A 27,131-nucleotide genomic window follows, 5' to 3' on the forward strand; every position below is an offset into this window, starting at 1 on the left:
CTTTGGTGTTTGAAGAAAGGTGTAAGGTATAACCATGTTTCCCCCAACCCTTTACAGTCAGCTTGAGCTTTGTAAGGTATTAGGCAAGTAGCACAAAAAGTGTAACAGACCCTCATGTTCTGAATACAAACACTGTTAGAATTCAAAACTGGGCTTTAAATGCTTAAAGAACAGACCAGTCACAGCCAGTAGATTGGTGAGGACTAATAGACTGTGAAAGCTGTGGAATGACATGAGTAAAAGCATGAAAATTCAGGGTTTATTCATCTCATATCAAGAGCTCATTTTAAATGGTGTGACGCTCCCATGTTGTGAGCTGTAGAAAAGTAATGGTTGAATGTCAGTCTAAAGAATGTATGAATAGATGTTATGAAACAGTTTTAGTTTGGGGAGAAGTAAAGGGGCATCCTAATAGGACCTAAGTTTGTTTTGTTCGTGGTGTCCTCTAGGATGAATTTCTGATGGGGTCTGCAAGTAGAAGCATCTCAGGTAATTGTCAGAATCCCCAGATGTGCAGTACTAAGCAATGATTTGATAACTTCATGGTAAGAAAGTGTAATAGAGGGTACACAAACTTCAGGATTATTAGTGGTGGTGACCAAGCAGTATTTATTCACATGTGATAGTAAGCCAAGTCAGTTCTCTTTTTAAAAAAAAAAAAAAAAAATAAGATCCCAGAAATGCATTGTCTAATAAAGAAACTGCCAGAAACCAGCTAATTAAATGGATCTTTCTCAAGTTATTTTTTTGCCATACTTGGCATTGAACCCATGGCCTCCCACACTATAGGCAGATAAGTGGTACTTATCTTTTTTTTTTTTTTTAAGTAAAAAAATATTTTCAGTTTTTCCCTTTACATAGAGACTACTAGTACTATGCTAAGAGTACAGTTGCCTCTTCATTCAGCAGACGGTTTTGAGCACTTGGTGTTTTGTGACAGAATTACTTCCTGTCCCTAGATAACATTTTTGGAATATTTATGGGAAGTTGGATTGTGCCAAATAATCTGTATTACATGGAGTACTTTACTTGTTTTCTACATTACTTACAAGATAGTATAACATTTCTATTTGTAGATTGAGGAATGGAACTTTAAATCAGTGTGTACTGATGAGGGAGGTCATCGTCCCCTTTCTCCAAATAATAAATCCAAGCAAGCTATGGACTAGCTGAGGAAGCTGCAGTTCAATAAATTTTATGGCTTTGATTTAGATTATACAGAATTGTCCTTTATGTAGTTCTTACATTTTTTGTGTGTGGTTTTAAGGATGGAACCCAAGGACTTGCTCATGCTAGGCAAGCACTCTGCTACTGGGCTACATCCCCAACCCAACATCTCTTTTAGTAGGAGAATTTAAATCAGCATGAATAAATGTATTCAGTGAAATCTGCAAGTTTTTATTTTACATACACAAAAATTTATATTTCCATTCCTTTATTGTGCCTAATCTGTGAAATATGAAACCTTGCTTTGAAGCTCTGATGTGACCACCTAAAAATTAGTTTTCTGGAGTAAAGCAGCAGGTCAATATAGTTTTTGTTTTGTGTTTTTTGGTGTTGGGGGTTAAACCTAAGACCTTGCACATGATAACCAAGCTCTCTACCACTGAACTGCATCCCAACCCAGAAATAGTTTTTGTAAAGAAGACTGTAGGAGTCTGAGAGCTAAGGTAAAGGGAGAACTTGCTGTTAGGCAACTTAATGAAGAGATTGAGGTGATGGAAAAGTGGTGTCTGTGGGACTAGAAGGTAGGGCAATATCTTTGGTTGGGTAGGAGGGTGTTGATGCAGAAGAATAAAATTCTTTTTCAGTTACTATTAATATAACAGATCTGACCTTTACTACATTTATTATATAAGTAAGATTGTACAGGGAACTAAGTATATACTTTAGTGGGTTCAATCTCTAGTACTGTTTAAAAAAAAAGTACAGACCTTTAAGACAGAGAACAAGATTTGTATGTTTCTATAAATATGTGACTTGAGTGCCATATATATAGTTACTTTATAGAATTTTAAGTATGTAGTCACATTGGGTATCATGTCGGTCAGCTATCTTTAAAGATAAGTCCAAGGAAATTCAGGTAAATGTTTGTTTTTTTTTCTTTTTTTTTTTTGTCACTAATTTTATGGTTTTTATTGAACAATAAGGTTGAGTGGTTAGTTTGAAGATAAGAACCTTGAATATACTTTATCCTCTTTATTGGTTAGGTATTGGAGCACAGTGGAAATTGTGATCTATATATTTCTGAATACATATATTCTTACTTATAGAAAGCTGTTTTTTTTTTTTTTTTAATTATATTTTCAGTAGTTTTCTTTCTTCTTTTTTTCCTTTTTTGGTACTGGAGATTGAACCCAGTGATACTTTACCATCAATCTCCTTACTTAGCCCTATTTGTTTATTTATTTATTTATTTATTTTCAGATAAGATCTCACTAATTTGATGAGGGTCTCAATAAGTTGCTAAGGTTGACCTCAAATTTATGATTCTCCTGCCTCAGCCTCCTAAGGGATTATAAATGTGTGCCACCTTGCCGTACTATATCTTCAATTATTGATGTTCATTTATTCATCTATATTTAGTAAAGTATATTTAGTGTTTACACCTTGCAGTGAATACAGGGTGGTCATATACATTATGCAATATTGGACACTTTTTGCATATTCTCATTCATGATTTGACTGCAAATAATATGGTGAGAAATGATATGATATGCTTAGTGCATGTTCAGATTGTCTTTGAGATATTATGGCAAAGAATTTTGTAACCCAGTATTGGCAGAAGTGAGGGACTACTTTTAGAGTATTCTGTTCATTAACATGAGAAAGGATAATCAGGAGGTATGGGGAAAATATTAGTTTTTTGTCCAGTATAAATAAGGGAAGGGGGCTACACATTATTTATGTTTGTTTTGCTCTTGTCTAGGTATGGTGCTAGTAGGTAGGTATCAGTAGATACAGTGCTTCATAGCAGTCTTTTATAAAATGGATTTTCTTTTGTAAAATAGCTTCTTTGGCATTGTCAAGCAATCAGAAAAGCCAGTTTATTGATCAGACTTTGATATGACTTTGTTCTCTAGGTGTGGGAACTTCTGGAATTGTTGTTTTGTTTTATATTTTTATACTTATTTCTTTTTATAGAAACTAAAACTTGGAGAGAAAAATGAGTCATATTGACCTATGATTTTGTTTCAGTAGTTATCTCATGGCAATCTTACTTATTTGTTAACTCACTCCTTCATTCATTTATTTTGCTTTAATGGAGGTTGAACTCAGGAGCACTCAATCATTACTACATCCCCATCCTTTTTATTTTTTATTTAAGACAGTTCTTACTAAGTTGCCCATGTTGTCCTTAATCAAGATTCTCCTGTCTCAGCTTCCCAAGTAGCTGGAATAACAGGTATATAGCATGCCAGACAAAACCTTCTTTTAACTGTACTTCCAGCTACCTCCCTTTCTTTAATTACTTTGGCTCTATAATGTTTTTTGGTGATGCTGGGGATTAAACCCAGCACCTTGTGTGTGCTAGGCAAACACTCACCAAATGAGCTATATCAACCAGCCCAGCTATAATGTTTTGTTGGTGGTGGGTGGTAATGGGGATTAAAAGAAGTGCCTTGCCCATTCTAGGCAAGCACTCTATCATTGAGCTACATCTCCAGCCCTTTTATATTGGAGGGCAGGATCTCCTTAAATGGCTTAGGATCTCACTAAATTGCTGAGGCTGGACTCAAACTTATGATTCTCTTGCCTCATCCTCATGAGTTGGTGGGATTACAGTCTTGCAACACCACACCTGGTCCCATTCCTATTTATTTATTTATTTATTTTTGAGACAGGGTCTAGCTCAGTTGCTGAGACTGGCCTTGAATTTGCAGTCTTCCTCTCTTAGCCCCCTGAGTCACTGGGATTACAGGCATGTACTGCTTTGCCTGACTGGTTCTGTAAATTTTGAGAATAGGTACCCCTACAATAGCTTTGCAAAGAAAATGTTACTTCTACTTTTGAGATAAGAAAGTTGAATTTAAAAATGTTTCTTTTCTCAAATCACCAGCTGCTAAGAGGCAGAATAAAAACTTCAACCAGGTCTTTTTTTTTTCCCTTCCCAGTGACAGATTTATTTTGTAAAGCATTCAAGGGGAGAATACTTTCTAGAGAGATTGTGGGCTATCTCAAGGGAGAGATGTCTGTTGGGGCAAAGTAAGAAACACACATTCAGGGGAGAGTGCCTGCTATCTTGAATGAGGGAGTAAAGCAAGGAACATACATCAAGGGAAAATATGAGCTTTCCCCAGAGGGAAAGAGAACCATACCTTGGTGTGTAGTGTTAATATTTATAGACAGTTGCTGGGGGATGGAGTAGAGATGGAGTCATGGTGAAGTTCTGCACAGTTTTCCCTGTGCTTAGAAATCACCCTCATGTTACTTTTTCGCAGGCAAGGGCATGGTCAAATACCCAGGCTAAGAACACTGGCTAAGCTGCCTAGGAATTCAGAGTAAACCAGAAATGTTAAGCTTAATTTAAAGTCAGTTGTTTTTTCTTCTGTTTAAGTTAGATTATAACCCAGGGAAATGATGTGTTCTGGCAGCAGCTCAATGTTTTACTAAATTAACTCAGTACCTGGAGATACTTATGAACATTTTTGCATATTTTTTCCTCTAACCATTTTCCTCCTCATTCTTTTTACACATTGTCATCATAGTGTATGTATTATTCTTACTTAGCATTGTAGTCCTTACCAAAAATGGTTCCATAATGTTTAAAATCCTGTTTTACAATATGAATAAAAGAATGAATAGTCAAAAATTAATTAATAAATTGGGCTCGATGGCCCATGCCTGTAATGTCATTGACACTCATCACAAGTTTGAGACCAGCCTCAGCAACTTCGGGAGGCCCTAAGCAACTTGGTGAGAACTTGTCTCAGTAAAACAAAAGGGGTTGGGGCTGGGAATATATAGTTCAGTGGGTAAGTGCCCTGGAATAAATCCCCAGTATCCCCTCCAATATGTATATGTACTATGTTTCAAAATTATTTCCTTAGGATGGGGTTTTATGGTATAGGTCTTTGATTATTGGAGATGTGAATTTGTAAAATCTTTGCTTACCTACCACCAGGAACACTGTTCACTTTCTCAAAAGGTCTTATTTATAGCACATTCCTAACTATAATAAGAATGTTGAATATTATTAAAATAATGTGATGATTTTTGTGCTTTTCTGTTATGGAAATTTATAGACATAAAATAGAATATTATAACGAACTAATAAATCCATCTCTGCTTTTTGGGGAGTATAGTCCAACATTTTGCAGACCCCTGCCCCCCTCCATTTCACGGGTCAAATCCAGGGGCTCTCTATCACTGAACTACATCCCCAGTGCTTTTAATTTCTTATTTTGAGATAGGTTCTCACTATCTTAAACTTGAGGATGGCCTCAAACTTGCAATCCTCCTGCCTCAGCCTCATGGATCTTGCTGATTATATAATATTCCTTTTTTACTTGTTTTTATTGGGCTAATTTAAAACAAGTATCAGGCAGCATTTTATATATTAGATCCAAACAAAAGTAATTATTTACTAATATTTAGTTTATATTTGGATAATCACATTTATCTCAGTGTCTATTGTAGTAGCGTTGAAGACATGTATTTGCTTAATAAACCAGGTCATTGTCCTGTGCATTGCTCATAATTCTCTATTTTGCTAAATTTTTTTTTTTTTTTTTTGGTACCAGGGATTGAACCCAGGAGTACTTATCCACTGAGCTACATTCCCAGCCCATTTTGAGACAGGGTCTTACTAAGTTGCCGAGAGACTAGCTAAAGTAGCTGAGGGTGACCTTGAATTTGGTGATTCTTCTGCCTCAGCCTCTGGAGTTGCTGGAATTACAGGCGTCTGCCACCACATGTAGAATTAATTGTTTTCTAATAATATTGATAAGTTTTCCTTTGTACTCTAAATTTTCTGTAAACCGGAAACTTTGGATAAATTTATAGATTTGAATAAATGTGGGGGAGGAGTGCAGAAAAACTTTACAGACTGTTTCCAGTTGAATCTCTTAAGGAGATGATTTGAGTGAGACAAAAATGATCACTTTGTGTACATATTAGCCGAATTAATCTGTTATAAACATATCTGTTAAATATCTCCTAAATCTTTTAATATTTTATCTAAACCGTTAGCTGAAATTTTTCAAATGTAAATGTACTTTTCCTCAACAACTTGGTTATCCTGAAGTACATTTTGTATAAGGTAGAGAAGTGCTTAATTTCTTGCCTTTTCATAGGTTTTATAATAGATCTTAAACCTAGCTCACTGAGGCTATTTTTTTTTTTTTTTTTTTTTTTAGTCCCATTGTGAATACATGAATTTTTATGCATAGGAAGTTAGAATGCTATTCAGTTACTTGTAATTGTATCAAAGGTTCCTTTTAGAAACCACAATATGGGTATGTAGTGATTTAGGTACAGTTATTAAGAATAGTCTCCATAAGACTGTCCTCACTTCAGATAGCAGTTGCAAGTTTGATGATACTTGGTACTATCCTCTTTTCAGACCATCTATGAGCAACCTCAGGTTGGAGAATTGCAGTTACGTGAAACAACTCACAGAATTCAAGAAAATACTCTACTTAAAATTTTTTCTGGGTGTGATGGTGCAAACCTATAATCCCAGCAGCTCAGGAGGCTGAGGCAGAAGGATTGCAAGTTCAGGGCCAGCCTCAGCAATTTAGCGAGGCTGTAAGCAACTTTGGAAGACCCGGTTTCAAAATAAAAAATACAGACTGAGTATGTAGCTCAGTGGTTGACCATCCCTGTTCAATTCACTGTACCAAAAATGGGGGATGCTTATAGTGTTTAGTCATTTTTAATAACATTGTCATATCTCAGTTACCAGTTTGGAGGAGATAGGAGTTAATAGAAACAACTTCCCTTTATTGTTCTCTTTCCTTTCCCCTTCCCACACATGTCAAAACCAGTTATTTCTGTGATCCCTATTTATTTTATTTATTTATTTTTATGCAGTACGAGGATCGAACCTAGTGCCTCACATGTGCTAGGTGAGCTCTCTACCATGAGTTACACTCCAGCCCTGTTGGAGCTACCGTCTGTTGAAAAGAAAACTGGGAAATTGGTCCTGTGCTGTTGTTGTTGTCACTTGCATTTAGTGTTACTGTTGCAGATGTGTTGGGTTTATGGGGACCTTCAGTTCTTGACTGTGAGATGCCTGATAGTAACTGCAGCTCTTGTGAATGGCTGCTGGTGCTCAAGTTTTGGAAGCAGGAGTTGCCTACTTTCTCTGTAAAGGACCAGATAAATATTTTAGGCTTTGCTCTCCTACAGGCAAAACTGAAACTGAAGAATCAGGGAAAAAACAAAACAAAAAACTTCTTTGTCCCATTTGTTTGGGATGGTCCATCCAGGGCAGTGGGCATGCTTTGTGCCCAGTTGCCATTTTTGGAGACTTTTCCCTGAGGAGGATGGACCTGGCAATCTGTGATTCAAGGATCCTGTAGTTTGGATATGATTTTGAATGTGTCTCCCAAAAGCTTGAGTGTTGGAAACTTGGTCCTCAGTGTGATGTGTTTAAGGGGGTGTACCTTTAAATTGTGGACTCTAGTGGTAGGCAATCAGGGGTGTTACCCTTGGGAAAGATTAAGGTTGTTCTTGTTATTCTCTTGGTATAATACACATGGCCCCTCCCTTGCTCTGGCTTCCTGTCTTTCTGTATAATCTCTCCTGTCACATTGTATACTATCCACAATGAGGCCTTTAGCAGGGCCAAGCTGATGCTAGTGCCATGCCCTCTTCTTTATAAAGTACCCAGCCTCGAGTATTTCATTATAGTAACAGAAAATGGACTAGTGTTCTACTTTTCGCCCAGAGGCTCCCAGATACTGAATCATCCTTCTCTTCTTCTTAGAAGCCTGGTGTGAGTCCAGATGACCTGTTGGGTCTCCCACTCAAGGGCTCAAATTCTAGTCTTGGCTACCCTGAAGTGCTGATAATAGCAATGGAGTCACTTATGTGTAGGTGGCCTCAGTGTATGCCCTGGAGAGCAGGAGATAGTAGCACTAGGAGTGGGATGCAGAAGGGAGACCTTAGTCAGTTCACCCTTAACCCTATTCTTTAGGGTTATTTTTTATTGTTATCATCATCATTTTTGCAGTGCTGGGAATTGAACCTAAGGTGTCCATGCATGCTAGGCAAGCGTTCTACCTCTGAGTCACATCCCAGTCCTTGTGTATTTCTTTTTTGTGTGTGTGAGCAATACTGGGCATCAAACCCAGGGCTTCATACATGCTAGGTAAGCACTCTATCGTTGAGCTATATCCCACTCCCTCTGTTATTTCTTTTGATAGTGATGTTTCATTACACACATTCCTAGAGAATCTCTCAGAATTTCACATTTTCAGGGCAATCAATAATAATTTTAGTCCCTCATACCAACAATCACTTCTTAATTTATGGAGATCTTATTTTTTCAGAACTAAGGTCCACTTTATTTCTTGATGATGACTTACAGCTAAATTGTACCTTGTTGTATTTCCAAGTGTTGTGTCATCCCACTCCTACTTAATGTTGGAAGGTTTTTTAATCTCACATTTAGATAAATGGGTATTTAAAAATGATTAGGGGATAAAATTGGTTGGGGACAAAAAGAATTTCTAAAGAAACAGAAAAATTGCCAAGGCATAGAATGTAATTCATCATGTGTAAGGGATTATAATATAGTACATTCATGTTTTTTTCTTCAAGCCAATGGATTTTTAGCCCATAGTTCTTACTATGTGACTTTGGGGAAATAACTGAATTTCTTTGAGCTGCAATTTCATCTTTTGAATAATAAATAAGACTAATTGTTCTCACAGCAACAATTGTGAAGTAGCCATGTACTTGATATAGTCTTTTCTTCATGTTCTAATTTGCGGTAGCTATTGCTATACCAATAATCTCATTATGTCAATGAGTAAAGTGGAAGGTACATATTTTGGACTTTAATTTTTTTGTACTTAAAAGCAAATGCTTTTAAATAGCATTTTCTGAAAGTAGAAAACTGTTTATTTTCTGAAAACTGTTTATGTTTCTGTTAGACTTTATTAGTCTAACTATTAGACTTCTAGTAATATTCTTATTTCCAAAACTAAAAAATGCCTACTGCATACTAGGTTCTCAGGTATTGTTTTTATTGAATGAATATAGCCAACTGGGTTCAAGCCCCTAGATTTTTTATTCACTAAGTTTCTGCCCTTAGGGGAGTTGAATAACTTCTGAATCTTTTTCCTCATCTGCAAATGGAAACACTAATAATGTCTTGTATATGTGAGGTAAAGCATATAAAACTGCTCAATGTAGTGACTGGTATATAATGAATAATTCAGATGTTAACAATTATTATTAATTTTATATGCCATGTACTTTGATATATGTAATAAGAGCATTTGTCTGTGTGGAACCATGAATTTGATATGATTCACAGACTTCCATTGCAGGTAGACCCTTGGAGAAATGGTGCCTGATCTTACTATGTACTTCCATTTTTTGTGTGTGTTATTCTTGGGTAGGTCTTTGATAGTAGCTGACAGTTAATGAAGATGTAGAAAGTGAAAATTCAGAAGGGAGCTTCTGATTAAAGCTGCCAAATCTTACAGGCTGTAAACAATGGATAAATACATGGGATGTCATGTTAGGATAGGTCAGGAGTTGCTTTTCAGTGATACTGCTATTAAAATCTCTTAGGATCTGTAAGAAATGAGCTGAAGGACAAATGCCTGGCGCTTGCGTGTATAAAACCTGAGTACATTAGTCAAGTTTGTCTTGGGCATTATGTGTTTTACATGTGTTTGTGCATGTGTGCCTTATCTTTAAGCTAGCCCTGTAACATGGGTTATTTTTTATAGTGATGGAGGTTTGTAGTAGTTTGGGGACTGTGTTTTTCTTGTTCACAACTTGTGCCTGGCACATAGTGATCTATAAATGAAAAACAGATTCATTACTAACCAAAGATACCATGCAATTATAAAATTGTGAAGTATTCTTGGCAAGCATTTAAAAATACAGCACTGGGATGGGCATGGTGGCTGCATGTGTGGTAGGCTGATGCAGAAGGATCACAAATTTAAGGCCAGCCTTAGCAACTTAGCAAGATCCCGTCTCAAAATCAAAATTAAAAAGGACTGGGGAAGTGGCTCAGTGTTTAAGCAATCCTAGGCTCAATCACTGGTACTACTACTACTACTACTACTACTATTACTTGTTTCTTGTTTAGTGGATATATTGGGTGAGCATTGACAAATTTAAAGAAGCAATTTTGTAGCATACTCTAGTAGCCTTGAAATATTTGAATGATTTTTGTATGCATTCAAGCTAAAACCAGGGAGCAAGTGATAAATTAAACTGGTGAATTCACAAGTTGGAATGCTTTTTCAGTCATTATTAATGTTGATGATTATGAAGCATTTGTAATAATGCAAAAAATGATTAAATGAAGAAAAAGTAATTACATGAGTCAGGATAGACACAATAATACTGTGGTGTTAAGTCCTGAAATTTTTTAAAAATTTTTGTTGCAGTTGTACAGAGATCAAACCCAGGATCCTTGCACATGCCAAGAAAACCCTTGAGCTAACTCCCAGCCCTGTTTTATTTTTTTACTTTGAGACAAAGTCTTGCTAAATTGCTTAGACTGACTGGTAATCCTCCTTCTTCACCTCCCAAGTAACTAGGATTACAGGAGTGTGCCACTGTGCCTGGAGTTTTAGCAATTTAAAATGTTTTTTCTTTCACACACGTGTAATGGTCTATAGGAATTACTAGGGAACCGTGCTCATCTTAAACTTGGGAACCCAGCTCTGTACTTGAAAGCCCTATCAGCTACTTGTCAATTTAATCTCTTGGCTTCCTAGTTACATTCTTTCCTTTATTAAAAGATTTAGTATGGACCTATAGTATAATAGAAAATAAATTTTAGTCTCTCTTAGGTAGGTAGAACTTTATTCTGTGTTTATGTTTGTTCAAACGATCAGGGTTAAATTTGTAGAGTCTCTCTGCATTACCCCTAAATTATAATGGCAGGGAATATGTGATGGTGATGGATGAACTGTAGCCTTACCATTGTCATAGACATGATGATATTGGAAAATCTAAAGACTTTCCTTAAAGAACAAGTTGAAGAAATCCTGGGGTAGATGTCAAATATGATTTCTAGGAGTTTTCACAAGGATATAGAATAATTCATAGCTGGTGTTGTATTATTCATTTATTATATTATAAAATATTTGAGCCAGTAACAAGGAATGCATAGTTTTTGCTTTGAAAGAGCTTACTTAATAGAGGTGAGAAATACAGAGACTCATCACAATTTATGCAAGCACAGACATACGTAACACATAGCACAGCTAATGAAGTGATTAGTTCCATGTGATTGTGAAAGAAATGTGTGTGAGGGTAGGATAGAAAGGAGGGATGATCATAATAATAGGGAGGGAGAATTCTAAGCAGGAAGTAGTATCCTAATGAAGACTCAAGACTTTTAGCAACTTGTTTAATTATGGGATTTTAAGCCATGTGATATTTGGGATTGAAAAAGTTTGGGAGTGATGGAAGGAAGTTGATGGGAAGTTTTTTGTTGGCTTGGATGTTATCGTGATGGTTAAAGGCAAGAATTGTTGTTTGCCCAGATTTGAATAGTAACCAGAGTTATAACCAATGACACTAACTCCTTTAATTCTTAGTTTACTTAGCATAAAATGATGATATTTATCTACATTACAGGATTGTGTGTGTGTGTGTGTGTGTGTGTGTGTGTGTGTGTATCAAATGAAAACATTTAATCTAAGAAATGATGTAGTTCCCTAGGCAGTAGTAAACCCTAACAGAATGGTACCTGGTATCATAAAAATCAAAATAATTTTGAGATTTAAGCAGCAGGAAAATTTGATTTGCCTAGCATTTAAAATGATCTCTTTGAAGGCCATGTGAGAGAGGGTAGACTAGGGATTGAGGAGGTGGAGCAGGTTGAGAAGCTATTGGAAAATATTAGATTTGCCAAGACAGATTTACTAATGTTTCTGTGTCAGAGTTAGGGTGACATATGATAGATTGGATAAATGTGGATTCCATCAGCACAGAGAATTGAAAAGCCAGGAGGTATAGGGAGCAGAGAACATAAGGAGTGCAGTTTTAGAAACAACAATGTTGAAGAGATGTATATAGGAAACTAATTTGGATTTGTTGAGTTTAGAGTGGTTAAATGGATAATTCTGGAAGAAGTGGGCTGGGTTTGGGAGTTAGTAGTCAACCATAGTAGTAACTATAGCTATAGGTATAGCTCTATTTTACAAAGGTTAAGAGGTCTGAGATCCCATTCAAACATCAGTGAGTTGGCGTTGGCCAAGCACCGTTCTCTTCTATTAATAATTTTCTTTCATACCCTTGTAACAGCCCTCTAGTGATGTGAGCTGTATTAATTATCTGTTGTTAAGAAATTATCATAACCTGTCTTTTTTAAACAACATGAATGTGTTGTACAGATTCTGGGCAAGTCTTGGTTGGATCCTCTGCTTCAAGGTCTCACAAAACTGTTATCAAGGTTCTATCTGGAAGAGTGAAGGAACTTTGAACTGTACAGAGGGGTGTGAGGAGAAGGGTGAAGTGGTGGGGATGGTAAGAACAGTAGAATGAGACAGACATTATTACCCTATATACATGTGTGAAAAAAATTGTTTTTAAAAATATTTATCACTGTCAAAAAAAAAAAAAAAGTTCTATCCAGGGCTGCTGTTTTGTGAGGTTCAACCTGGAAAGAATCTGCTTACAGGCTCTTGTAGTTTTGTCGAGATCAGTTCCTTGAGGATTGTCAGATTGAGGTTCTTAGCTTCTTGCTGACTGTTGGGCAGAGGTCACCTTGAGTGTCACTTTGCCAATTGTAACTCTCCGTATGGCCGTACTTAACAAAACTGGCAAGGAGAGAGCCAACTGGCAAAATGGAAGTCATAATCTTAAGTACCAGTCACAGACACGACATCCCATCACTTTTGCTATGTTTTATTGATTAGAACTAGATTAGAGGTGCAACCTGGGTTGGTCAGAAGGAAATTTTACTCTAGTGGATACCAGCAAGTATGGCACAGATAATTGGTGCTGTCTTGGAGGTTGCCTATTATTTCAATTACTTTTTACCAAAGAGGAAACTGAAACAGTTAAGTAACTTGACCAAGATATATAGTTGCAAGTCCAGGTCCAAACTCAAGCTGTCTGACTCCACAGCCTGGACTCTGTACCATTATAATTTTGTGACTGAGAAATGCCTGTGGAAACAATTTGGGGGAATTCATTGCTGACTTGTTTGTCTTTGAATGGAATGATGTACATCATGATCGTGGTTGTGGTTTCAATGAATATGCAGGTAGGAAAAGGGACTAAATAAAGACTACTTTTAACAGAAAGTAATTTTTTAAAGGGAAAAAGAGAAAAGGACAGTTATGTTGTTACATACTGACTCGTTTCTCTATATTAACTCAAATTTTTCTTTTCTAGTTCTCTGAGTTTAACCAGTAATGCCATTCAGTTGCCAATATCAAGCAAGGGAAACATAAGCCAGTTTTAATCTGCTTAAGAAGAGTGGTAGTACTTTTCCCAGTGCCTGTTGGTAAGTCACTGTTCCTACTTTCATAACTCAATTCTTTATCTAATATATTTAAAACAGTGATTTTCAAAACCTTAATTTTAAAGCCTTATTTGCTTTTTTCTACTGATAATGTTACTCTAAAAGTTTCGTGTGGAAAGAGCCTAGTTGTGGGGGTAGGGTGCCTACATATTTCTGAAAATTTATTTGTAGTAGTCTTTAACCATCTTCATTATCTTATAGTATTATTCTCTCCCATTTGATTATCTTGAAATCTGTTCCTTTTATAGATGGATGCTTTATTTTATAAATGAGGTTTTAATTTGGACAAGTTAATGGCAGAGTGGTTTAAAGTATTTCTAGACCTGTGCTCTTTGTACTGTTGCATAAAGTGATATAACTATCAAGGCCATAGTATTTTTTGTTTGGTTTGGTTTTGGTTTTTCATTTTTAGTTTTTGGGGTCCAGAATTTCTTGGAGCATTTTTAGCTCGGTGTGGAGGTGGAATACACATTAAGAGGCAGCTGGTAGACAGAATAGGAATTTATTTCTCCTAACCTGCTAGTAATGGCTATTCCTATTTATTATTAACTTTAACCTAAAGTCTAGTCTCAATTTTAGTTGTTTTAAGGGAGAAGTGGGGGAAGCACTTACAGGGATACGATGTTTGACTAGATATTGTCTTCCTCTTCTCCCCTCTCCTCCCTTTTCTCCTTTGCTTCCTGGGAATTGAACCCAGATCCTCATACATGATAGGCAGGTCTTCTAACATTGAGCTATATCCCCAGCCTTATCTATTTTTGTTTTGATACAGGGTCTGACTTAAGTTGCCCAGGCTGGCCTATAATTTGAGCTACTCTGGCCATGAGTGTGGACCATCCTGCTTGGGTGGATATCTTATTCTTAATGTAGAAAACAGTGAAAATATAAACATCAACTTTTTTCTAACTTTTGCCCTATTTCTTCCCCAAAACAAATTTTTTCAAGGTAGACCAGTTATGCTTTCCTTTTCACTAATCTCACTGTTTATTTTTAAGCACAAAATTTACCAAATTGTCCAGGTCATCATCTTAGACATGAAAACCTATTTTGATTTTTGTTTTAATAGTAAGAAAGACTGTGCTGTGTCTTAATGATTAAGGTATTTGTACTTCTGTTTGTAAAATTGATCACTGTTCTTGATTCCTTTTAGGAACCATATCAGAGGTGAGGTGCAAGCTCACAGAATTCAAAGAAATCATCATGAAGTTATATGTGTTTCTAGTTAATACTGGAACTACTCTAACATTTGACACTGAACTTACAGTACAAACGTGAGTTATATTTCATTTAGTCTTTTGAGTTTTGCATTTTGGTATGTATGCAAATAGTTAAAAACATTTGATTTTGAGAAATCCACTTTTGTGGGGGGGGTACCAGGGATTAAACTCAGGGGCACTCTACCACAAGCCATATCCCCAGCCCTGTTTTGTATTTTATTTAGAGACAGAGTCTCACTGAGTTGCTCAGCCCCTCACTGTTGTTCAGGCTGGCTTTGAACTCGTGATCCTCCTGTCTCAGCCTCCCAAGCTGCTGGGATAACAGGCATGTGCCACCAACCCCAGCATAGAAATCTACTTTTTATAACAAGTCTTAAAAAATCTTTCACCTGAACACACACACACACACACACACACACACACACACACACAAATTGTCATCATTTTCTAAAATGCTAAAAATAAATTTTTTAAAATCATGTTTTGTTCAGTTTGCATGAATATATTACTCAAAATAAACAAACTTGACCACAAACAACCTGATTTCAAACTGGTGCTATCTTTATAAGTACTTTTAGCCAGTTGTTTTAAGTTTCAGAGGACATTGTTAAGAGAATTATTGTTAGCTTTGTAAAGGACATTGTGTCAGTATCTAATGAACAAAAGGGTCATTGTGTGAATAAAGGTGATAGGTTTGTTTTGTTTTATGAGAGAATAAAGTAAGTTTTTAAAATTTGTAGTCAGATTATTATGGTTCCTGTGTAATCATTCTCCAACTTTGCAGCAGTTTCACATATTTGACTGAATACCCTCTTATGCTTACAAAAAAGTGGGGAGAGTTTTTGCAGCAGGTAGAATATATTCTGATGCCAAATCAGGAAGGAAACGGAAGTAGTTAAGGACCATAATAGCAATGGTTTGATAGGAATGAAGAATAAATGAATCTGGTACTGAAATTACTTGTATTTCTTTCTTTCTTTCTTTTGAGCCGGGGTCTCTGTGTTGTCCAAGCTGGCCTTGAACTCCTGGGCATATACAATCTTCTAGTCCCAGCCTACCAAGTTGCTGTGACTACAAGCTGCCCCACCATGCATGACTGATACCGAAATTATTATAAGTTGTTTGCTCTATAATAATCTTTGATTTAAAAATGACACTAGGGATTATGTTATTTTCAAAAAAGACTTTTTATTAAATGGTGGCTTTACCTCTAAGGAAATAGTTATTTGAAAGATAGGAAAAGAAAGGAATTTTCTTATGGTTCAGGCTTCATTTAGTTTCTATAATGTGATGTGAAGATTTTAACACAAATCTTGGGTTCAGAGGAATTTAATAGGACTGATACCAATTTGAGCATATTCCTTTATTTATACATCTTTCTGTTATGGAAGACAAGGTGTCTACTGCTTATAGTTCTTAGACTTTCTTTTTGTTAAGACAAAATGGTTGATATATTCACCTAAGATCAGGCAATTGATTATAGAGTCCAATTCAAGGAATTAGGAAACTTACGTATTTTAATTACTATTTTTTTGGGAAAAGATTTTAAATGAGATTCATTAATCTAGTATATATTTTTTATGAAGTGATACTTCAATGACTAAAATCAGTCAGTAAATGTAATTTTTTTTTTCTTGGAAGTGTGGCAGACCTTAAACATGCCATTCAAAGCAAATACAAGATTGCTATTCAGCATCAGGTACTTGTGGTCAATGGAGGAGAATGCATGGCTGCAGATAGAAGAGTGTGTACCTACAGTGCTGGGACGGTAGGTATCCAAGGCCCTTTTGTACAGGGATAGTCCACCTTCACATCAGAAAGGGAACTGGGACTCATTGTTCAAAAGCAGTGTTTTTCTGCTTAATTTATTGAGGGCGGTGTGCATGTTCTATGTATATAACATTTTATGCATTTTTTTAAACATAGGACACAAATCCAATTTTTCTTTTTAACAAAGAAATGATCTTATGTGACCGTGCACCTGCTATTCCTAAAACGACCTTTTCAACAGAAAATGACATGGAAATAAAAGTTGAAGAGTCTCTTATGATGCCTGCAGTTTTTCATACTGTTGCTTCAAGGACACAACTTGCAGTGGTAAGATATAAACCAGTACAAAGATTTTTTAACAGATTAACTGATTGTTCCTAAAAGCCTTCAAATTTAAATAGCAGAGTGTCTGAATTATATAGCAAGCATTGCAAAATATCAGAGTTTTATGAAAATGTGTTTTGTGGTTAATCTGTTAATTTTCAGGACCGTAACATCACTACTCAATCTACCTGACAAGTACAGAGTGTATGAGCTCTCGGAAATTGATTTGGTCAGCTTCTCTCTTGGATAATAATAATATATACAAATAATTATTGTTGAATATTGTTTGTTTTTATTTTGTTTGTTTTGTTTTTAATGATACTGAGTACTGAGGATTGAACCTAGGGCCTTGTACATGTTAGGCAAACACTTTACCACTGAGCCACATTCCTAGCTCCTCTTTTGAACATTCTTTAATTGTAAAGTACCTGTGTTAGAATAGACAGAGATAGAACTCATCAAATACCTCTGAAAGTGCAAAAATTACTGCACTTTTTTTGGTCAGTGGTGGGTATGCTGGGGATTAAACCCAGGAATGTGTTACTACTGAGCTATTCCCCCAGCCCTTTATATTTTATTTTGAGATAGGGTCTCACTCAGTTGCTGAGGCTGGCCTTGAACTTGTGATCCTTTTGTCTCAGCCTCCACATTGCTGGATTACAGGCATGTGTCATCATGGCCTGATAAAATTATAATTCTTTTTTCACTATCTGTGTTTTAGTTCCCAGAGAAACAATATTCTTTCCATCATATACCTCTTATACTGATACTTGCAAGTTTCTGGAGAGTATTTACCAGTCATTGATTTCCTTTTTTAATTCGCTGTTTACCTTCAGTGACATTATGTATTACAAGTGATTAGTAAGTCATATTTTGCTTTCAGATATGAAAAAATGTCTTAAAACCAATGAAGTAACAGTACTACCTTTTGTAAGAATAAACTGGTAACATTTACTAGATGTATGCTTTAGTTAGTGAAACTGATAGGAACTTGTTTTAATGTAGTATACGCATTTGTGAAATGACCTTATTTTCACACAGAGTACAATAAAAAAGGAAATAACCTCATCTTGCCTTGGTACATTCAAATAAAGAGTCCAAAAATGCTTTTGAGAGTATAAGTTTTTTAAAAAGAAAATTCTCTAAACTGAATTTTATAATAGAATACTTGAGAGACTTATTTGGTTGAAGATATGGATACTATATTGTTAGAAAATATGAAATGTGAAATATGGGTGGATATATAATCACCAAATGATTAGAGAAAAAAGCAAATAAAACTTACATCAATAAAGGCATGAAAGAAATAGTGACAAAGTATTGTACAAAGAAAAGATAAAAGGGCAAAAGTATATTCATGTATCCAGAAGTCATTAAATATGAGCTGACATGATTTCTCAATTCATGATATTAAAAAGATTGAAAAATCACAGAAAAAATGAGAGGGACATTGCTATTGAAATACTTTATTATCAATCTGAGGTTCAAGTGGCAAAAGTGTGCCACATATTCTAAATATCATTTCATAATTAGAATAGATCACTCCTTCAAGAAGTTGATTGTACATCTGGGGCAGGGAAAATACAAGGTAAACCTGAGATATCTTGTACCAGAAAACAAGCATAGTGTCTAATGAAAGCCTTTCCACAAGACACACATAATGGGAATAGCAAGAAAATCATAAAAAGAATTCTTGAAGTAGAAGGCAGTAAAAAACGTAGACAAACTATTCTGACAACATTTATTGATGCAGGCTTACATGTAAAGAAGCATTCTAAAGATTTCATCTGGCCTGGGCACAAGTGGTTCATAATCCCAGTAACTTGGGAGCCTGAGGCAGGAGGATTGCAAGTTCAAAGCTGGATACAGCAATTTATTGAAGTCCGCAGCAACTTAGCAAGACCCTGCTTCAAAGTAAAAATTAAAAAGCCTGAGGATATAGGTCAGTGGTTAAACCCCCCTGGGCTCAATCCCCAGTATCTCCCTCCACCCCCCCCCCCCAAAGAAAGGGATTTCCTCTGGGCATGAATTAAGGGAGAAGTAGAAAGAATAATAAGGGATCATAGTGGTAGAAAGTAAACACATTTGAAGACCTAATACTCTTAAGGGGTGTACAAGAAGAATAGAAGAACTTGGAATAACAATTTCATTAATCTACCAAAATAAAAAAGTAAAATAATAGAAAAAATAAATTAAATATTAAACATGAAATATAAAATATTTAACATCTCTCCATATATTACTATACATTGCCTCTTATTGGAATTTATATAAATGGAATCATTTGTTTCGGGGAGGTATGCAATACTGCAAATATAACCCTGGGTGCTCTGCAACTGAGTTATATCCTTAGCCCTTTTTAGTTTTTTAGATTAGGTCTCTCTTAGTAGCCCAGGCTGGCCTTAAACTTGTGGTCCTCTTGCTGCACCTTCTCAGGTAGCTGAGGTGTGCACCTCTGCACCTGGCAGAAATCCTATAAATTTGCATTCTTTTATGTCTGGTGTCTGTTATTCAACATTATGTTCCTGAGATTCTTTCAGGACTCCTACATACATACTTATTGCTGTCTAATATTCCATTATACAAATAATATTCCTGAGATTTATTCATACTACTACATACATATTTATTGCTGTCTAGTGTTCCATTGTACAAATAATGACACACCACAATTTATTTAACTACTGGTCAGTAGTGAGATTGTTTTGAATTTGGGACTTTCGTGTCTAAGGTTGCTGCAAATAAGCTTGTTCAATGCACATTTATTTGCATTTATATAAACTATGGGGCATCTGACATGAAACACAAGCATCTTATTGACATCCTAAATGCTTAGAGATTATTTTATTTATTTTAATTTGTTTATTTTATTTATTTTGATAGAAGTAAACTGTTGGTACATTTATAGCAATTTGCCTGTGACAATTTGAACTTATGGTTTTATATCCTTTCTTTATCTTTCCCATTCTACTTTATTAACTTTTTCCAAGTTATCAGTCTTTTTGGGGGTAGGGTACTGGGAATTCAACCCAGGGATCCTTTACAACTCAGCAACATTCCCAGCCCTTTTCCTTTTTTCTCTCTCTCTCTCTCTCTCTCTCTCTCTCTCTCTCTCTCTCTCTCTCTCTCTCTTTTTGGAGACAGGGTCTCATGAAGTTCCTTAGTGCCTCCAGGCTAGACTTGAATTTGCAATCCTCCTGCCTCAGCCTCCTGAATGATTGGTATTATAGTTGTATTAAAGGCATATTTAATGATGCTCTTCCTTGTTGAAGAACTCTTCAGAAGGTCACTATTTTCTCCAAGTCTGTTCTTCCCTTAGTATTTTCTAAGTGTTTGATCTTTTGGCCCTCTCCTTGTTCTTTTCCTCCACGCTATTTGTTCCTGTCCAGGAACAAATTTTCTTAATGTAGCTACTGTATTTTCTTCCAGTCTAGTGAAATTCTTCTTTCCTTGACTTTGTTCATATTCTCTTAATACCTCAATTCTTAAGTGAAATGCTCTCTCTTTCAGAATGTCTTCATTTTTCTGTGTCTCTTTTGACTTTTCTGTATCTTCTTGTAAAAGTCACCAGTTAGAATAATCACATTTTCCTAGTAAGCTAAAAATCTTCTGTAACAGAGGACTTCTTTTATTCATATATATCCTACATTGCAGTTTCTACTTGAAAATACTTTGATTCTTTAATTTTTTGAATTGAACTTCAAACATCTAAAGATAATTGTTCTATTTACATAAAATAGTTTTAGGAATCCCCATTAAATTATGCAGTGTATTACATTAATCTATAAGTTGATAATGTATTTCTGTCCTTAGTTTTTGCCTTTTGCAAAAATTGTTTTTAAGAAGTGTTTGCCTTTAAAGATAACTTTTCAGAGGACAGTAATGTTTGAGACAGTACATATTAGTCATCAGCCAAATTATAGGGAACCCCAGTGTTTTATTTTCCAGAAGCAACATCTTCTGGAATGTTTTTTAGAATACCTGCTCAGAAACACATCTGAGTTATTTTTAGGTTATTATAGAAATGAGCAATAAGATAAACAGTTTTTTTTAAGACAGTTTCTTTAAAATGTGCTTATGAATTCATGAAAATATGTTCATAGACATATGCAAATATGTACATGTAAACCATTGCCTTTTTTATTGTGTTCTTTTTCTTGTTCATTATAGGAAATGTATGAAGTTGCCAAGAAACTTTGTTCTTTTTGCGAAGGTCTTGTCCATGATGAACATCTTCAACACCAAGGCTGGGCTGCAATCATGGCCAATCTGGAGGACTGTTCAAATTCATACCAAAAGCTACTTTTCAAGTTTGAAAGTATTTATTCAAATTATCTGCAATCCATAGAAGACATCAAGTTAAAACTTACTCAGTATGTTTACCATTAAATGGATAATAACATGTAAAATGCTTTGAGAATTTATCAGTAGATTTAATTACTCTGTTTTTTGTATGCCATACACTTACTTGAAGTTCATTTTTTTGAGTCTTTTTTGTACCAGGGATTGAACCCTGGGGGACTTAACCATTGAGCCATATCCCCAACACTTTTTAGGTTTTATTTAGTGACAGAGTCTCACTAAATTGCTTAAGGCCTCAGCCTTCTGAACTGTTGCAATTACAGGCATGTGCCACTGCACCGACCTTTTTTGAGTCTTTGGATATGCTTTATACATTGTAGTTTTTATAGATTTACAGATTTATATATTTATAATTTAAAATTTATGGTTTCTTTTACTCTATATAGTCTCCCTTTTTTTGAGTTATTTTAATTATAAAAAGGCTTAAAATACTCTTGAAATAATTTAGAAGACTGAGAGTCTTTGCTCATTTCTTCTTTTCTTATAAAGCAAAGTCAAGATGTAATACATCTAATAGAAATGCAAAAGTTATTAGAAAATGAACAGACCAGGAAAAATTTAAGTTCTGTTTTAAATACTGACATCTCAGTATAAGTTTAAGACTGAAAGAAGCCATTTTGTTTTGGCTCATATAGATAACCTCATCTTTGCATAGAAGCACATGTAATATGATCTTCTTGTTTTAAAGAAAGGGCTACAATTAATGTAAAACTAGAGCAGTAATGAAACATGAAAACAACACTTGTGTTCAAGGACATATAAGTACATTTTCAGGATTTTGTGTTCAGATTTTTTTCTTTGCGTTGCTGGGGATTGAACCCAGGGCCTTGTGCTTGCTACCAACTGAGCTATATCCCTAGCCTTGTGTTCAGATTTTTATTGTTCATCTGGTAGTTTTTTATCGCCTTGACCTTGAATTAGAGGCAAGTAGCATGTATATTCTTCTTACTTGCTTTCTACTGCTTGCCTTACCTCCTCTCTGGTATCTCTGTTTTGACATATGAATGACAAAAGGTTTCAGCCTTAAATTGAAATGAAAGAAATTGTTGAAAGAGAATGAGTAAATTAAGACTAGAAGGTTCTTTTTAAAAGCTTATATAGCAACCTTTTCAAGTAAATATTTTTTTGGAGAGTTATTTTAACTATGTTAATTTAGCATAGGGACCAGCACTATTTTACATATGGTTTCATGAAATTATCAAGATTTCATTTTCCCTGTCCTTTCAATAGCATTAATCTGCCTGTTTTTTGGAAGTGTGATATAAGAGTTTTTATTCTGAGATTAAGTTTGTTAATTTTTGTTGTGCTTTCAGTATCCTAAATTATCGTAAATATTTCTGATTAACTTAAAGACAAAGTATTTTACTCCAAGGGACTGCTATGGTAAATCTTGGTAAATTTGAATTTTTATGTCTCAGGTTTGATAAAAGACAAATGCCTACTTTGTAGTATACTCAAATCTAGTTTTACTTTAGATTGGAATATTAATGTTAATGATAACTTCTTTCTGCTAGACTTCTTATTGTGAACAGATTGCTTATAACTAGCTTATGTATAATATGATAGTTGGTGAGATTTGTGTGTGATAATAAATGTGATTTTATTCAAATTTGCTAATCAGAGCAGTCTCATTGTTTTACTGACAGATCTTTTGTATTTTAAGTTTAGGAACTGCTGTTTCAGTAATGGCCAAGATTCCACTGTTGGAGTGCCTAACCAGACATAGTTACAGGGAATGTTTGGGAAGACTGGATTCTTTAAATGAAAATGAAGGCTCAGAAAAGGCTGAGATGAAACGATCCACTGAACTGGTGCTTTCTCCTGATATGCCTAGAACAACTAACACATCCTTGTTAACCTCATTTCACAAGTCAGTGGAACATGTAGCCCCAGATACTACAGATGATGAAAGTGGCAAAGAAATTAGGGAATCTTGTCAAAGTACTGTCCAGCAAGATGAAACTTCAGTAGATACTAAAGACGGTGATCTGCCTTTTTTTAATGTTTCTTTGTTAGACTGGATAAATGTTCAAGATAGACCTAACGATGTGGAATCTTTGGTCAGGAAGTGCTTTGATTCTATGAGCAGGGTAAGTAATGTTAACTTGACACTTCCTATATCAATTAACTTTATATTACTTATTATGTAATGGAAGAATGGGTATTATGTTGTAGTGGAAACATTGTGCCTTAGATTGGAATTTCCTAGGTTGAATCAGAAATTATTATTTCACTTGTAATTTTATTCTATTTGTTCCTTTCTTTCGGTACCAGAGATTGAACCAGGGTAGATTAATCGCTAAGCTATACCCCCAGCCCTTATTATTTTTTATTTTAAGACAGAGTCTCGCTAAATTACTGAGGGTGTCACTAAGTTGTTGAGGCTGGCTCTGAACTTGCAATCCTCTTTCCTTAGCTTCCCAAGCACTACTGTGCCCAATGTAATCTCATTTATGAATTGATTGTAAATCTGTGAAGATTATTTGAGATTATGTAGATAAAATTTTTGTGTAGTGAGAATGATTTTCATGCAATAAACTAAATAGATTTTGGTTAGTTAGGGATAAATCAGTACCACCTAAAAGAAGATAATTAAGTATTTCCATTCCCCTGAAAATCTCTTTGTGCCCTTTCCCAATCGCTATGTGCAAAGGGAATCTCCTTTTGACTTTTTAAAGAAGAAATTTTAAACACTGTGTCTTCTTTAAAATTCAATATTAAGACATTGTGGGTTTAGTTATATTTTATTATGATACCTGGGGATTAAATTCTCTCTCCATATCTGATCCATAGGTTGATACAGAACATTTGAAGCCATAGAGTAAGTTGAAGGGGAACATGTTTTAGTGATGGAAAATATTAAATGTCTTGATTGTTTCTGCTTTCAAAATATAGTGGTTAGAATAGTTAAACTTTTCTTGTGAGCAACTCATTTGGAAAAGTGACTTGATCCTTTTATTCTCTATTTAGAGAATGGAAACATTGACTAGGTTACCTAGAAGATAGCATATGCAGTTCTTATTGAAATGATAAGACATATAAAATGGAAAACTTAAACATCTAGGTTTCTCAATTCTTTTCAGTATCTCTTTCCTTGATGACATCCAGTAGGGTAGGTATTTCATTCACTTAAGATGTTAGCTGATTCAACCAATTTTGTAATATATTTGGCATTGATTACTGCCCAAAATGAACAAAAACAGGTTAATTTAATGTTCCTGCTTAAACGATTAACATTTTAGCAAGCTAAAAATTCTATTTATGATTATGGGTAATAAACCTTTGATTGTTTGTCTTGTGATTTTGTTTGGTTGGTTGTTTTTTTGTTGCTGGGATGCTGAGCAAGCACTCTACCACTGAGCCATGTCCCCAGTGCTTAACCTATGATTGTGATCAGGGTAATTGAAGTGTCCTTTTTTTGTTGTTGTTTAAATAATTAAAATTGTACCAGAAGTCAAAACAGTGCTATAGACTTTGAGAAAAACCTGAAAATGACTTTTGAGTTTCCATGTTTCAATGCAAAATCTAGCAGTCGTAGGTTTTGTTTACTTTATATGAGAAGAGGAATGATATTCTTAATATCACATCTGCTAATATCTACAGAAAAAGGGAAGTTAGTTATACTGTTATTAACAAGTGACTACATTATTGGCTTCTCAGGTTAATGCTTGCTTATAACCCAAAGTCTTGGTGACATTTTACATGCTCCTTACATTGTGAAAGCAAAAGTAAACTTTTATTTGGTTACAATTGTTTTCTATAAAATTATTTAATATGACTTTACTATAATGCAGCATTCATCAATTGAATATGCATTTTAATACAAAAATAAATTTGTTCTTAAGCAGTGAAATCCCATTTTGTAAAATTTCATATGATAGTCTATTGTGTTTTTATACAGTATGTGCTGCTCTGTATTGCATTAAAAAAGGTACTTTGCCATGATGTTTTTGTTTTCCTAATATTTTTCTTTTCCTAGTAATTTCATGATATCATCAATGGTCTTTCTCTGTAAGATTGATCTGAACATGAAATTTCATTTCACTGGAGATTTTCATTTTATACACATTTTCAAAGTAATTGTTCAAAACAACTAACTAACTTGATATTATTATATGGTAGCACTAGTGCTGTGCCACTGAAGTGATTTTAGAAAAAAAAGTTCTTCCTCTAAAAGCAAATTCTGCCTTCAGTTTCACAGACCAATCCTATTTGCAGCAGTCTTTGTAACTGTATTTGCAGTGTATACTTTCAGTTGCCAAATTTATATACCTTTCCCAGAAAATTAGTAGCCACATAGATATTTTGGAATTTCGAATTTGAATTCCCAGAGGCTCACATCCCAGCTCTGGCATTCATTTATTACTCCTGTTGTCCATTTTAAATCACTTAACAATTTGACTTTCCAGTTTTACATTTGTGTGTATTGATGGATGCAAATTTGGTGAATTATTAATTTGTCCCACAATTTTCATCTATCAGTAATATTTTATAATTGTTCCTTTATTTTATAGATCCATGTTTTCTTAGATTTCACTGTGTTGTCACTAGAATGAATGTTATATGTTTTATTTCATAATAGAAGGAAGAGTGATTTCTTCTTATGATTTAATCACTGAAAGTATGTGCACTTAACTCATTTCTAAACTGCCCACGTTAATGTCTTTTCTTTTAGCAAACTTATGACCATGATCTTATGTTTTGTTTTTTTTTTTAAACAAGGGGTTGAACCCAAGGGCACTTAACCACTGAGCCACATCCCCAGGCCCTGCCTCCACTTTTTTTAATTTTGAGACAGCGTCTCATGAAATTGCTGAGGCTGACTTTGAACTTGGGATTCTCCTGCCTCAGCCTGAGCCTCATGACCTGCTGGGATTACAGGCTTTCACCACCATGCCCAGCTCTTAAGGAATATTTTGTTTGCCCTCATGGAAGGGGCAGGTTTAAAGGCAGAATAGTTAGTAAATGAGCTAGTAGGAAATGAAAAATTGTACCCCATTTGTGTATAGTGAATCAAAATGCAGTCTGTTAAAAATTAAAATAAGACCTGGTAGGAAACTTTCTTATTTGGCTAGGTACAGTGGTAAGCAACTGTAATTCCAGTTACTTGAACCTGAGGCAGGAAGATCTGACCACAAATTCAAGGCTTGCCCTGCCAAATTAGGGAGACCTTCTTTCAAAATAAAATAATACAATAAAATAAATTTGCCAGTAAGTGGAACTGGAGAATATCATGCTGAGTGAAATAAACCAATCCCAAAAAACCAAAGACCAAATGTTCTGCTATGTGGATGCTCAACCACAACAGGCAGGGTGGGGAAGGGAAAAATAGAAGTCCATTGGATTAGACAAAGGGGAACAAAGAGAAGGGAGGGGGAGGGAAATAGGAATGATAGTAGACTTAATCAGATATAACTTTCATAGCCTTGTGTTTGAATACAGGATCATGGTAACTTCCCTTCATGTAAAAACCATAAGATCCTAATTATAATAAGTTACACTCTATGTATGTATAATTTGCCAAAATACATTCTACTGTCATGTGTAACTCAAAAGAACAAATACAATTTAAAAAGTGGGGACACTGGGGCGTAGTTCAGTGGTAGAACACTTTCCTAACATTGATAGATCCTATGTTCAATGCCTGGTACAGGGGAGGGTCTGGAGGGTGGAGTAACTTTTATTTTTACAATTTCTTCTCTAAGGTAATGATGTTGAGTGTCTGTGATGTAGATGTTGAGAAAGAGTCCAAGAGTAAAAATCAGTGTAGTGTAGCAGTA

At 35.1% G+C, this 27,131-nt stretch overlaps 1 protein-coding gene across 2 annotated transcripts in view; it reads left to right on the forward strand.

Moving 5' to 3' along the window:
• Nucleotides 1–27,131, forward strand: part of Rb1cc1 (RB1 inducible coiled-coil 1) — a 72,950-nt gene that overhangs the window by 13,507 nt on the left and 32,312 nt on the right. For both annotated transcript variants that reach the window (XM_047564419.1, XM_047564427.1), the window contains exons 2-7: nucleotides 13,549–13,660; nucleotides 14,829–14,949; nucleotides 16,537–16,663; nucleotides 16,822–16,992; nucleotides 21,160–21,362; nucleotides 23,015–23,441. In XM_047564419.1, the coding sequence (XP_047420375.1) occupies nucleotides 14,879–14,949; nucleotides 16,537–16,663; nucleotides 16,822–16,992; nucleotides 21,160–21,362; nucleotides 23,015–23,441 (999 nt within the window). In that variant the 5' untranslated portion in view covers nucleotides 13,549–13,660; nucleotides 14,829–14,878. The remainder of the gene's footprint in view (nucleotides 1–13,548; nucleotides 13,661–14,828; nucleotides 14,950–16,536; nucleotides 16,664–16,821; nucleotides 16,993–21,159; nucleotides 21,363–23,014; nucleotides 23,442–27,131) is intronic.

This window comes from Sciurus carolinensis, chromosome 1 (genome assembly GCF_902686445.1).
Source record: "Sciurus carolinensis chromosome 1, mSciCar1.2, whole genome shotgun sequence".
Taxonomy (NCBI): Eukaryota; Metazoa; Chordata; class Mammalia; order Rodentia; family Sciuridae; genus Sciurus; species Sciurus carolinensis.